This window comes from Trachypithecus francoisi, unplaced genomic scaffold (assembly GCF_009764315.1).
Source record: "Trachypithecus francoisi isolate TF-2019V2 unplaced genomic scaffold, Tfra_2.0 Lachesis_group11, whole genome shotgun sequence".
Lineage (NCBI taxonomy): Eukaryota > Metazoa > Chordata > Mammalia > Primates > Cercopithecidae > Trachypithecus > Trachypithecus francoisi.
In genome coordinates, this window is record NW_022681456.1 from 24,492,135 (window position 1) to 24,505,424 (window position 13,290).

The 13,290-nt window shown below is 46.0% G+C and overlaps 1 protein-coding gene across 4 annotated transcripts in view; it reads left to right on the top strand.

The window, feature by feature from the left end:
* SSH1 (slingshot protein phosphatase 1) overlaps positions 1-13,290 on the top strand; it is a 76,879-nt gene that overhangs the window by 21,509 nt on the left and 42,080 nt on the right. For 3 of the 4 annotated variants that reach the window (XR_004439603.1, XM_033220726.1, XM_033220727.1), the window contains exon 3: positions 12,633-12,736. The exons of the other annotated variant lie outside the window; for it this stretch is intronic. Coding sequence is in view for 2 of the 3 variants with exons in the window: in XM_033220726.1 (XP_033076617.1) it covers positions 12,633-12,736 (104 nt within the window). In the remaining variant the exon portion in view is untranslated. The remainder of the gene's footprint in view (positions 1-12,632; positions 12,737-13,290) is intronic. 4 annotated transcript variants of the gene reach the window in all.

The window sequence follows — 13,290 nt, forward strand, 5'->3', positions numbered from 1 at the left end:
ATGCAGCACCTTGGGGTGCATTCTAGTTTTGTCTCTTCCATATTCATGATTCCCATCATCCCTAAAATATTAATATTATTATTATGTATATCATATAAAATGTATATATTATTTATGTTATAGAATATATATTTAATTATGTTAATATTATATTCATTAATTATAAAGGTAATATGTTTATTATATAAATATATTAAAATATTTATTATAAATATTAATATTAATGTTTAATATTTCAGTCCTTGCCTGTGAGCAGTCTCTGTCTCCCTTGCAACCCCTCCCTACATAGATGACCTTTGCACCCTGCTTGCCAACAGACACCCCAGCTTGGGATCCCACACCCCCTTCCCAACTCAGAAGCCTGCCCTGCCCTTCCCCGCCTAATGGTTTTAGGTCTGAATTGTTGGGAAGAGAAGTGGACTTTTTTTGACACTGTTTTCCAGTGGTGTCAGTTCAGCGGAAAGCCAGTGCCTAACAGCAGAGGTTTCAGAGTTACACTCCTGCTTTCCTCTTCCTGCTTCCCTACTCCTTGATCTCATGAACTTGGGCAAGTGACTTAACCTCCCCGAGCTTCAGTTTTTTGTTGTTTTTTTTTTTAAGACAGAGTCTCACTCTGTTGCAGTGCTGTGGCACAATCTTGGCTCACTGCAACCTCCGCCTCCCGGGTTCGAGCGATTCTTGTGCCTCAGCCTCCCAAGTAGCTGGGATTACAGGAGCACGACACCACGCTCGGCTAATTGAGCCTCAGTTTCCGTATGTATAAAACACTGAGAGATGGACACTGAGGAGTAAATGAGTTAACATACCTGATGTGCTTAGCATAGCACTCAACGAAGGTGTTATTGGTGTTACATTTATTGATGTCCACTGTTCTCTGGGCACTGAGAGGGATCCTGAGACAGAGAAGTCATAGCCCTAGCTCTCCAGACACTCAAGGTGATGTGGGGAAACTTAGCTGCTCTTGTGTTGTTTGAAGCACTCAGTTGTCAGGAAGACCTGACCTGACCTCCCTGTGGCTTTAACTCGCGTGTGGCACTGATGCCATGAGTCTTATTTGCCAGGTTCACCCTGTGTGTGGGGAGTGCCCAAGGTGCCCAGGGTGCAGAGATGACCAGGGTGAGTTACTCCTGGAATACTGACTTCAGAGAGGAGCACAGCTTGGCCAGTGTATCTGCCAGCACTTACTTTCAGTCTACTGTATGTCAAGCACAAAGGGAGATTTAAGAAGCATGTGCATCCTGGCCCTCGCATCCCATTGTGAAGTTAAAATATACTGGCAGGAAGATGGCGTCACCACTAGTTAGTAAATAAGTGGGTCAGGGAACATGATTTGGAAATCAGGGAACTTGAGTTCCTATCACTAAGGATGGTCTTTCCCTCAGTATCCAAGGGGATTGGTTCCAGGATCACCCCCTTTGCCAAGGATAACAAAATCCAGGAATGCTTAAGCACCCGCAGAACCCTCTAATTCAAAGAATTCAGCATCCCTCGAGTACTGTATTTTCTATCTGCAGTTGGTTGAATCCACCAATGAGGAACCCCTGCGGATACAGAGGACCGACTGTATGTGACCTTGAGCAAGTGACTTAACTCCAAGCCTCAGTGTTCTCACCTGCACAGTAAGAGGAGGTGCTAGAAGATGTTGAAAGGGAGGAGCTATAGCTTGCAGTGAGGGCCACAAGAGAAAGCTTCCTGGAGAAGGCATGAACACTGGAAGACAGGCATGATGTGGAGAGGCAGATGGAAGGAAGGAGACCATGAGCTGAGAACCACAGTAGGCTTTATGGGGACAGTGCTATAGCTGGGGATAGAACAGAGAATGTGTAGCATGGAGAACAGGAGAAACAGTGTGAGAGTTAATACAAGGAGGGTTCTTATTTTAAAGTATTGTTTTCTAACTATATTCTCAGCCCCTAAGGCCAGGGCATAGCAGATGAATGAAATTTAGGTTAACGACATATGATGGCTAATTGTGGCAACTGTAGATAGTTAGCACAGAAGTTTGGACTCTAATCAGTAGATGATGTCACATGGCCGAAAGTTCTGGGGCGGGGAAAGAATGTCATGAGAGCAGTGGTTAGGGGCTGCGCGGGGTGGGCGAGAGGCCAGGGGGGCCCTGTCCTGATTCTTCTCACCAGGCCAAAAGCTTCCGGAGCCCTGCTCTCCTATACCACAGTTGATAGCCTCATGTGGCTAATTAAACTTAAATTTAAATTAATTAAAATGAAATAAAATGACAAACCCAGTTTCTTGGTCACACTTACTGCATCTTAACTGTTCAGTCGACACATCTGGCCAGTGGCTCCCATACTAGACAGCATGGGTAGAGAACACACACGAATGTCCCTGGCCTTCAGGGACATTCAGAATATGCAGCACAGAGCCGGGTGCCCCGTGGGGCTGCTTGGATGTCACCTGGCTCACGGGGGTGAGGAGGGCAGAACTGGGGTGGTGCCTGAGAGACCTGGAAGGAGGGGCCTCTGACAAAGTTAGGACTTGGTGACAAATGACTGTGGTATGGGGCTGCATACCAAAGACAGGGCTGAGAACCTGGGACAGTCAGGATAATCTCTTCTCGGAATTTTTGAGCTGTCTCAGAAACATTTCCTTCATGTGCCTGTTATTTCTGGCGTGCTCGGCTGTCTTTGCTGCCATAGCATTTCCCACACAGTGCAGCCTTTATACCTTCTGCCCTCACGAAGGGGCTTAGATCCTGGTGGAGCAGATGATGCTTGGAGGAAGATGCATTAGCTCTAGCTTCCGTGGGGCCTGCGGGCTCTTGGGGTCATGAGGGAACTATCTTAAGATTTGCTAAACCAAGCCAAGACACATCACTTGCTGTCTGTCTTAGGGGAAAAAAAAGAAAGCTTGCTTTTGCGAGCTTGCTGGTCGGTTCAGCTGCTTGCCACTACCCGTTGGTTTGAAGGAGAGTTGGGTAGCTGGCTCAGAGAATGTCTCTTACTGTCTGAAATACTTTTGGACATTCTTTCTCTCTGAGAGAAGCCTACGCCTTCTAGCCAAACAATACATGTTCCAGCAGCAAAGATATTTGTAATGAGCCCTGCCAGCATTCCTTGTCTGTGACCCCTTTCCCTAAGTGTAACACCCTGCAGAGCTGGAATTTTTCTATGCTCAGCATTATGTGTTTAGGGGGGTACAATTTGGGAACTCCGGTTGACAGGTGTGTCCCTAAAGTTACTTGTTTTCTTAGGCTCTGAAGAGCGGCGTTTGGAACGAGGCCCTGCCATGTTGCACTGCAAAGCGCACAGTGAAGAACGAGACCTTGGCCCAACTTGGGGTCTTTGTGACTTTTAAACACGAGTTCCAAATGAGGGAAGAACCTGTGGGAGAACCATGGAAAGAATTTTCCATCCCACTTGCAGTCTTTAGCTAATCTCTCTTCAAATGGTGAATTTTCGATCTCCTTTACATCTTTATCAACTTCACTTTGCTAGGCCTGGGGTTCTGAATCCATCCAGAGCTTCACTGAGAGTGGTTTTGAGGTCAGTTGATCAGCTTTCCATGTTGCCGCTATTGCTGCAGGTCAGATGGTCCTGCTCTCTGACCTATGGATTCTTCAGGAAGAGCACCGAATTTTCTCAGCCCCATTCTGCCTCTTGTTAGCCAAATGACGACAGACAAGTCATTTATCTTCTCCCAGTCTTGGTGGTTTCATTTTTCTTTTCTTTTTTTTTGGGGGGGCGGGCAACAGGGTCTCCCTCTGTCACCCAGGCTGGAGTGCAGCAGTGCAATCTTGGCTCACTGCAACCTCTGCCTCCCAGGCTCGAGTGATTTTCCCACCTCAGCCTCCCAAATACCTGCGACTGTAGGTGCACGCTGCCACACCCAGCTAATTTTTGTATTTTTTGTAGAGACAGGGTTTTGTCATGTTGCCCAAGCTGGGGTTGTTTCATCAGAGGAATGGGATTGTAAAAATTAAGTGGAAAAATGTAGGGACAAACTATCTGTAAACTAGAAGGCTATTATTTACTTATTTGAAACAATATGTATTGATTGTATTAGTATACCAGGCATTCAGGTGCTGAGAATTTGTGATGTTGGCAGTGCGATGGCTCAACCACAAGCACGAGGTTTGTTTCTTAGGTTTGCACATTCTGAAACTTGAATTTGTGAGTTCACTCAGTGATGATCAACTTCTGAGAAACCAATTTACGCTAACCAAACTTATAAGGAACTGATGTACAAAGCAGAATTTATAAATTGAGGTTTATGAACCCATAGAGGGGCCTTTTACGACAGAGGCCAAATCCTCCTGGGTTCACAATAAGGTACATGTGGCATAATCATCTTACTCTTCTGCCCGTTACGCCCCTCTGTTTACTGATCTTTCAGGGCCTCACGGGCCTCATTTCTTCCAGAGAGGCCTCCCTGAACCCCTGTGTGTATGTGCATCTGCAGCCCCCAGTGCATCCTTCCACCATGGAACTTGCTGTCTTATATCGAAGTGACTGTCCTGTGCCTGTCTGGCCCTCTAGTGTCACTCCAGACTGGGTGTGGAGTGGGTGGAAACCGGGTGTTTCACTTCTAAATTCCCAGGCCTTAGCACTGACTGGACACAATAGACACTTAGCAAATACTTGTTGATCAAAACGAAATTAACAGAGCCTCCTTTTTGGAATGCTCATTGGCACCCATCTTTCTGTGCTGACAACATTACATTAGTTCCTTTTTCTCCTAGAATTACCATCAAGTTGGCTGGACAATTGACAGTCCCCTCAGTAATCACCATGCAGAGTGGGTTACCGTTTTGAGGGTTAGTTCTATCTAGGGAAAAGCGATTCCATTTGTCTCAGCCTGTCCCATCAATCTGGGACCCTTTACAGGGCCTCTTCTTCAGGCTCATATTCTCTACTTTTTTTTTTGAGATACAGCATCAGAAATCCTAAATTTGTACTATTTAAGTAATTCCCTGTTTCCTTAGGCATAAATTAGTGTAATAATGCCTGTCTGGTCTTCCACATGGTTTTGTGAAGATCACATGAGTTGACGTTCACCAGAATGCTTTGTCCACAGCAGAGTTTGTCAAACGTCTGATCTGAGGCTGGGCTCGGTGGCTCATGGCTGTCACTCCAGCACTTTGGAAGGCCAAGGCGGAACAATCGCTTGACCTCAGGAGTTGGAGACGAGCCTGGGCAACATAGCGAGACCCCATGTCTGTTTCACAAAACACAGGTCTGATCTGTTTGTGCTATCACTGTCATTTTGTATTGTCATGATGCAGCATCTCCCTTAGAGGGCAAGAACATTCAGGTCTCTGAAAGTGTGTAGTAGAAGACTAGCGTCTCTTTTACTGCTTCCAAAGAGAGTATTATTTTGTTTCTGACCCTAGCATGACCTCCCTTTATTGCACCTAATCACGTCACCCACCTTCTGAGAGCACCATGCCTTTTTGTTGATGTTACCTTTTACCAGCAGAAAACATTGACGTGTGCCTATGTGAGAGGCATCTTTATGAAACCCATGGAGAGGCCTGTTTTCTCTGTGTCTTCTGATGTTATTTGTTTGTGTGTGTGTGTGTGTGTGTGTGTGTGTTTGTTTTTGAGACAGTCTCACTCTGTCACCCAGGCTGGAGTGCAGTGGGAACTCCAGGATCACAATCTGCACTCAATGCAGCCTCAACCTCCGGGGTACGAGTGATTCTCATGCCTCAGCTTCTCAAGAAGCTGGGACTACAGGTACGCGCCACCATGCCTGGCTAATTTTTGTATTTTTAGTAGAGACCGAGTTTCACCATGTTTTCCAGGCTGGTCTTGAAGTGACCTCAAGTGATCTACTCACCTTGGCCTCCCAAAGTGCCAGGATTACAGGCATGAGCCACCATGCCCGGCCATGATGTTATTTGATTCTGAGGTTTTTAAAGCTTGGCTGTGCATCAGAAGCACCCCCTGGAACTTTTTGGAGACAAGGTTTGCCTCCCAGGCTGGAGTGCAGTGATGTGGTCACAGCTGGCTGTAGCCTTGACCTCACCAGGCTTAAGTGATTCTCTCACCTCAGCCTCCTGAGCAGCTGGGACTACAGGCACACACCACCACACCTAGCTAATTTTATTTTTATTTTTTGTAGAGACGGGATCTTGTTATGTTGCCCGGGTTAATCTTGAACTCCAGGGCTCAACTGATTCTCCCATTTCGACCTCCCAAAGTGCTGTGAGCCACCATGCCCAGCCCCCTGGAACTTTTAAAAACTGGATGCCCAGGACTCATCACAGCCCTTCCGAAGTAGACTCTGCTGAGGCTGGACCTGGGCGTGAATGTGTTTTAGAAGTTTGATAGGTTGTTTCAGTGAATGACCAGAGTTGGAATTCAGGGGCATTTGGGTGATATTCTATACTGTGATGTTTCTATACCTACTCTTTTTGTTCTTCAAGAAATGTTGTTTCTATGCAGCAGGGCAGACACCCAGATCACCAGCACATATGCCCATTCCTTAAAGAGGGTGGCTATCTTTGCCCTTATCAGTGCTTGGGCTGGCTTGGCAGTGCTCCACGCTCTGCAAATGTTTGGCTGTTTGGATAAATGAACAGAACCCTGTAAGGGAATTCCAGGGGTTAATTTCAGGGGTTAATCAGATTATATATGGTAGAATGTAAATTGGAACCCAGAAATATGAATTCCCAGACCATTGTTTTTACTTTTGTTCCCCCCCGCCCAAGACAGTGTCTCGCTTTATCACCCAGGCTGGAGTGCAGTGGTGTGATCTCGACTCATTGCAACCTCCGTCTCCCGGGTTCAAGTGATTCTCTGCCTCAGCCTCCTGAGTAGCTGGGATTACAGGCATGCACCACCACACCTGGCTAATTTTTGTATTTTTAATAGAGACAGGATTTCGCCATATTGACCATGCTGGTCTCGAACTCCTGATCTCAAATGATCCGCCCATCTCAGCCTCCCAAAGTGCTGGGATTACAGGCATGCACCCCCCCCCAAGTTTTTACTTTTCTTAAACCTTGAAGTGCAGCAGTCACCATGGGCGTTGTCCATGCTATCCCTGGAGATTCTATTTTGGAATCACTGACGGGCTTCCTTCATTTGTCGTATGGAGAAAATACCTTACCCTGCAGAACTGCCAGAGTTCGATGACGTGGGATAGCTAAGTACCTCCTACAGCCTCGGCCACGTGGGAGATGCTCGGTAAACAATAGTCCTGTTGATGAGAAACCTACCTTCAAAGCGACTTCTTGGTCAGCGTGGCTGTGCAGTTTACAGAACTCCCGAGCCTCTATGCAGTGCAGAAGGGCCGAAGGATGTGTCCTGTCCCCCAACTGTGATGGCGGTGGTGGGTAGGATAAGGCTGTGGGTCCCTGCGCTTCTGATTTCTACTTGGGCAGGTGGAAGAACCCCAGCACAGTCTCGTCTTCCTGGAGTTCTGTTTGCTTGAATGGTTCCTTCTCTCTCTTTCCCACGCATGATGCATTCACATGCTGGGAAGAAGGACGGAAGATATGATCCACATTCTGACTTCTCTCAGTGCTTTAGTGGCTTTGCCGTTAGGCACCTGGGCAGGCGTGAGCAGAAGTGACCGCGGCATAATGGCTCTGATTTTCACCCTGGATGAGAACAGCATTCCAGGGGTTAAGCAGGTGGGTGTGAGGCAGATAGATGTGAGTCCAGCCCCATCTTGTAGAGATGCGTGCTCCTAGGCAAGCTAGGGTTTCCTTACCTGCAAAACCAGAATCATGGTAATGTGTGTTTGATTTAATCCCTAGGGAGGATCGCTTGGTCACTTGTGAGCTGAGGAAAGAGAAGCCCATACTCAGTGCCGCTTCCTTCAGGAATTGTTCCGGAAGTCACCAGTTAAATGCTCCCTCCTCCCTCTTGTAAACCCTAGCCAAGCCCCTTTCTTAGGGTACTTATTCCATTCCCTCCCGCATCATGGTTATTCACATCCTGAATGTATTTCTCTTGCTGAAAGAAGCGCTAAAAACACAGCTCTTGACTGACTTGTGCCTGGAGGGTTTGGGATCACGCCTCCACCCTTTAGGACCTTTGCAGCCTGACCTGCCCTGGGCTACGTGCGTATCCCAGCGCTCCTCATAGGTGTACATGTGGTCCCCTCTACCTGGCGTGTCCCCTTAGGTAGCTGTTAGCACGACTGAAGAATTTTCAGGATGTAACAGTGCTTTGAGTACACAGAATAACTGACTGCGGCAGCTGCCCACGTCACCGTCACCATTGGGTGAATGGATGCTGATTTGAAAGAAAGAGTCATCCTTCAGAATGTTGATTTGAATCGGAAGGGGGTCTTGTTGCTTGGGGTTGGTTCCTTGGGGGCCAGCTGTTTGCCCTCACAATGTCGAATGCACACCCTGGCGCTTGTTTCTCGGGCCTACAGAAAAGCCCGTAGGAGTACAGTGATTAGAGGAACCTCAGCTGTTTTGCTGAATGGCCCTCTTTCATCAGGATGTGCTGGGACAAGGGCCTTTTTCAGCCAAAATATCAGAGGAAGACAAGAGTTCCACAAGAGCCATTTGCTCTTCAGTAGGACTCCGAGGAGGAGTCGGCTCCCCAGCCCTTGTGGAAGCACTCGGCAGCCTCCCCGCTTTTCCTTATCTCCGTAGGGAACAGATGGCCGGAGCTCCGAGGGCAGTTGTAGGGGGCGTTAGAGATGTGAGCACTGCAGCCACAAACCTCTTGTATTTTACTGACTTCTGCATCTTCCTTCAGCCAACCCACTACTTCTGCTGTCCAGAGGTTTCCAGCTCAAATTAGTACGTATGACCACCCTTATCTGTTTTCCTGCCATGGCTTAGTTTCTGGATGACACTGGCTGTTTATATTCTGGGGGCCTGCGGTTTTTTGAGGAGCATTGATTGAGGTTTTTGTCTGTCTTCAATGCTTTGGAGAAACTTTAATCTTATGAAGCTTCCCGAATGGCAGTAATCAGTGTCCGAGAACAGATCTGTGTGGTGGAGATAAAAGCGTTCTGGTTGGTGGGTAGAGAGGGCAATGGCTTTTTTTTATCCCTCATACAGTGGTGGAGGAGAACGTTTCCGTTTTGTCTGTCTGTGTCTGACCTTTTGTAACTTCGGTCACTCCTTTTAGGACACTCAGATCTTTTGTGAGAAGGGTGATTTCTGCGTGGCTGGGATGGATGGCTTGTGGGTTTGGGCTTCCTGGCCCCGGGCACCTGGTAAAGTTGAGCGTGCCATCACCAATGTGGATTTCTTCATGGACCTCCCCAGTGGGGCACTTTGAGAGTCTGATGAATCGGGAGCCTGTGCCTCTGGGCGTCAGAAGCTGTGGCCGTCAGATATAGTATTCAGATCAGCCGCGCAGAAGGCGCGTGAGGCTCTGCGCCCAGAGTGAGCTCAGAAGAGAAGCCGGGAAGCCGGGTCACAGAGACTTTCTGCATCTTGTTTTCCTAAATCCTGTGACTGACCACGCTCTGCGGCCTCCCACCCCACCCCCCGCCCCAAGAGTCATGTCGCGTGGTTTCCTCTGGCTGTATCCCCTTACTGTATTTGCAGGACGCAGGGTGATCTCACAGCCTCAGGATAAGGCGCTGCTGCTTGGGCTTCCCTGCAGCTTCTAGTCTTGCTTTTTACAGTAAATGCCCGTTACTTGTTTGTCGTGGGGGAACAGAGGCAGAGTGTTCCAAGGCCCCAGTCAATGCTGTCCCGACTTCATGCGTAGAGCAGGAGGCCCTGATTCTTATCAGTGTAGGAACACGGAGGAGGAACAGCTGGCCTTGTAAGTGATCACAGAGTGAAACCAGCCTAGTCTGTTGGATTGTTCCTTTTTTTCCAAAGGAAATATAAGGGAAACCAAGGGGAACTTTTGCCTGTGGTTTCCAAGGCAAAGGTCATCGTTAATGGTGGCTGTTTCCAGCGTGCTTGGGTTTCTGGTCAGTATGAATTTTTTTTTTTTTTTTTAATCTTATGAACAAAAGCAGTTGATGTTGTCTCGAAAAGATTTTCCCAGCTGCTTCGATGAACTGACGGTTGTTTTAGGTTTCATGAGTTTGGAACCTGTCGCAATAGCTCTTTCAGATTTTGACGAGAATAAATAGTAAGTGATCTGTGTCTAAGAACAGTTCTGAAAACACACTGAGCTGTGAGATTCTAAGGAAGGAGAGAGTGACAAGCTTTGCGGGTGGGAAGGGTTAGGTGATTCTGCAGCCTGTGAAATGAGATCGTCCAGATGGATGCTAAAGAGCTTTTTGCTTCCTATGAGTGAGGTGAGACAGCAAAGAAAGGCTACTTCTCGTTTCTTTCATTATTTATAATCCTGGGCTCGTCAGCACTTGAACCTTGCAGCACAAATACACGACTGTGAGAGGGTGGAAAGGATGACTCGGCAGTGCATCTGCAGTAGCGGACGAAATACTGTCAGATGTCAAGTGTTGGTGTCACAAGATACCGAAAGCCAATTGCCTGGAATTCAAAGGACTGAACAAGAAGGCAGAAAGAACTAAGTTTTCTTATTTAATATTTGAGCAGTCACTATTTTTAGCATGAGCATTTAGCCAGAAAAACTAACAAATTTTATTGTGGACTTCATATCATAGGACATAACAGTCTTCCTGATTTCAGGAGCTGCTGATTGGAAATGCTAGTTCATGTGGCATTTTCTTGGCACCCAGAGTCATACTCCAGACTTTGCTGAGTTTTTTATTCCAGAATTCAAATGTTTAACTACTAACATTAGATGTCTGGGGCAAAGGTGATCTTGCTTTCTTATATTACAGAAAACATCTTCGTCTTTCTGTCAGGAATTGATTTACTTAATTTCAAGGTTCTCTTTAATTAGAAGACTGCTTTTTTGTAGGGATTTTTCCTTCAAATCATGTATATGTTCATTGGTTGCTCAAGAGAGAAGTGTTTATAGTTGCCTACAATTTGAACTGTGACCTCCTTTTACAAAATTATTAAGATTAGAATGTTCCTTTTAAATTATATAGTATGTGTTTTATATTATTTTGAGAATCAAACAAAAATGGATGTTTTTAAAGGTGAATATATGTTTAATATAGAACATTTGGAAAATAGTAAATAGAAGATAATCTATTCCTCCTCCTCCCCCACCTCCTGCAAAGACTGTGTTAATAATTTTGGTGTATTTTATGCATAATTTTGAGAGTTGATGGTATTTTTGAACAATTGATAGTAATTCATAGCTGAGGCATTCTTTTTTTATGTCTTATTTTTTGCAAAAGCCAGCCTTGGCAGCCAAGTCATCAAAGTGAAATTAAAAATAAAAACTTTTGATGTACGACAGGGTCTCACAACGTTTCCCAGGCTGGTCTCGAACTCCTGGGCTCAAATGATCCTCCCACCTCAGCCTCCCAAATAAAAATTTTTTAATTGTAATTTTTAAAGTTATAGGTTAGATATGTGTTATTGCTAGCTAAAATAACAAAGACCAAAGATTCATTCTGCTGAGAAATTCATTGGGCCAACTTGAGGTTTTCCACAAGCATAGTGGACAGGGCAACCTTGACTAAGTTAAATCACAAGTCAGTAGCCACCCTCCTTTTCTTTTCTTTCTTCTTTTTTTTTTTTTTTTTTTTTTGACGTGGTCTCACTCTGTCGCCCAGGCTGGAGTGCAGTGGTGTAATCTTGGCTCACAACAACCTCCACCCCCGGGACTCAAGCAAGCGATTCTCCTGCCTCAGCCTTCTGAGCAGCTGGGATTACAGGCATGCGCCACCATGCCTGGCTCATTTTTGCATTTTTAGTAGAGACTGGGTTTTACCATGTTGGCCAGACTGGTCTCGAACACCTGACCTCAAGTGATCCACCTGCCTCGGCCTCCCAAAGTGCTGGGATTACAGGCTTGGGCCACCCTGCCTGTCCCTACTTTTCTTAAAATGCAAACAACTAGTGAAAGTGTAATTTCATCTTGTATTTCATAAAGGGAAGTCACCAAGAAACAATGGAGTTGTTAAAAGCCAGAGAGTTAGAAGCAGAGATCAACAGCAAGAGCATGAGAATTCACAAAGTAGACCGCCCTCTCCTAATCAGGGAATTGTTCTCTATTCTTAGAAAATGTTATGGCCGGACACAGTCACGCCTGTAATCCCAGCACTCTGGGAGGCCAAAGCAGGCAGATCGCTTGAGGTCAGGAGTTTGAGACCAGCCTGGCCAACATGGTGAAACCTCGTCTCTACTAATAATACAAGAATTGACTGGGCATGGTGGCACATACCTGTAATCTCAGCTGCTGGGGAGGCTGAGACATGAGAATCGCTTGAACCCAGGAGGCAGAGGTTGCAGTGAGTTGAGATCACACCACTGCACTCCAGCCTGGATGACAGAGTGAAACTGTGTCTCAAGAAAAAAAAAAAAAGAAGAAGAAGAAGAAAGAAGAAAATGTTATATTACAGTGAGATCCCTGTCCAGTATTCTGCAGAAAGGGGCCCTGGAACCTACGGAGAACTTTGGGTGTTGTCACAGAAGCATTGTTTTGTCACGAAAATTCTCCAGCACTAAGCTTTTAGCAAAAGCAAGGTTTGAGAAGAGTACTACGTGGAATTATTATAAAAGCAGTTTCATCCTATTTGCATTTTACATGCCATTTGTCCACGCTAAAGCTTTTTCCCCTGCAGTAATTCTTTGTCCATTTTCCTGTCTGAATTCCAGTCTAACTGTGCTTTGGTCTTATCCTTCCCAGCTTAAGCGAGAGCTTTTTCATGGTGAAAGGCGCAGCCCTCTTCTTACAACAGGGAAGCAGCCCTCAAGGCCAGCGGAGTCTTCAGCACCCCCACAAGCATGCAGGTGAGGGCTCTAAGTTGATACTCTTACATTGGAGCTGCTTTTCTGGACAGCAGAGGAAACTTCCATTGTTGGTGATATTGCTGAGTTTGCAGGCCTTAGAAATAGTGGAGAACACAGGTTTGCAATGACCAGTGCAGGCAGAGGCTCAGATGCTCTTTCTTGAGCACGCCACGCACATTTTCCAACCTTTTATGTCATGTCTGTCTGCGTCAGGAGTAAGGTCATCTGCATCCTGCTGGGATGCAAAGATTTCCTCTCTGTAGTTTATCAGTTAACTGCAGCCTGTAAGTGACTTTTTAACAAATGCGCCAAAATGAATTATAACCAGATGTCGTCCACTTGAAAATAACCATCTGTAGTGCTGTATACCTAATCTTGGGATGGATTTCTCCAAGCATTTGAAAAACACTCATTTGGAGAATTTCTTGAAGGGCCTTTGGCTCCAACTCTGAGATAGACACTATAGTAGGAAGTCTTGATTCTGTAATAGTTTGTTTCTAGGAAGTGGACAGAAGTAATAGAGTGAGGATCAAACTGAGTTTAAATAAGAAATG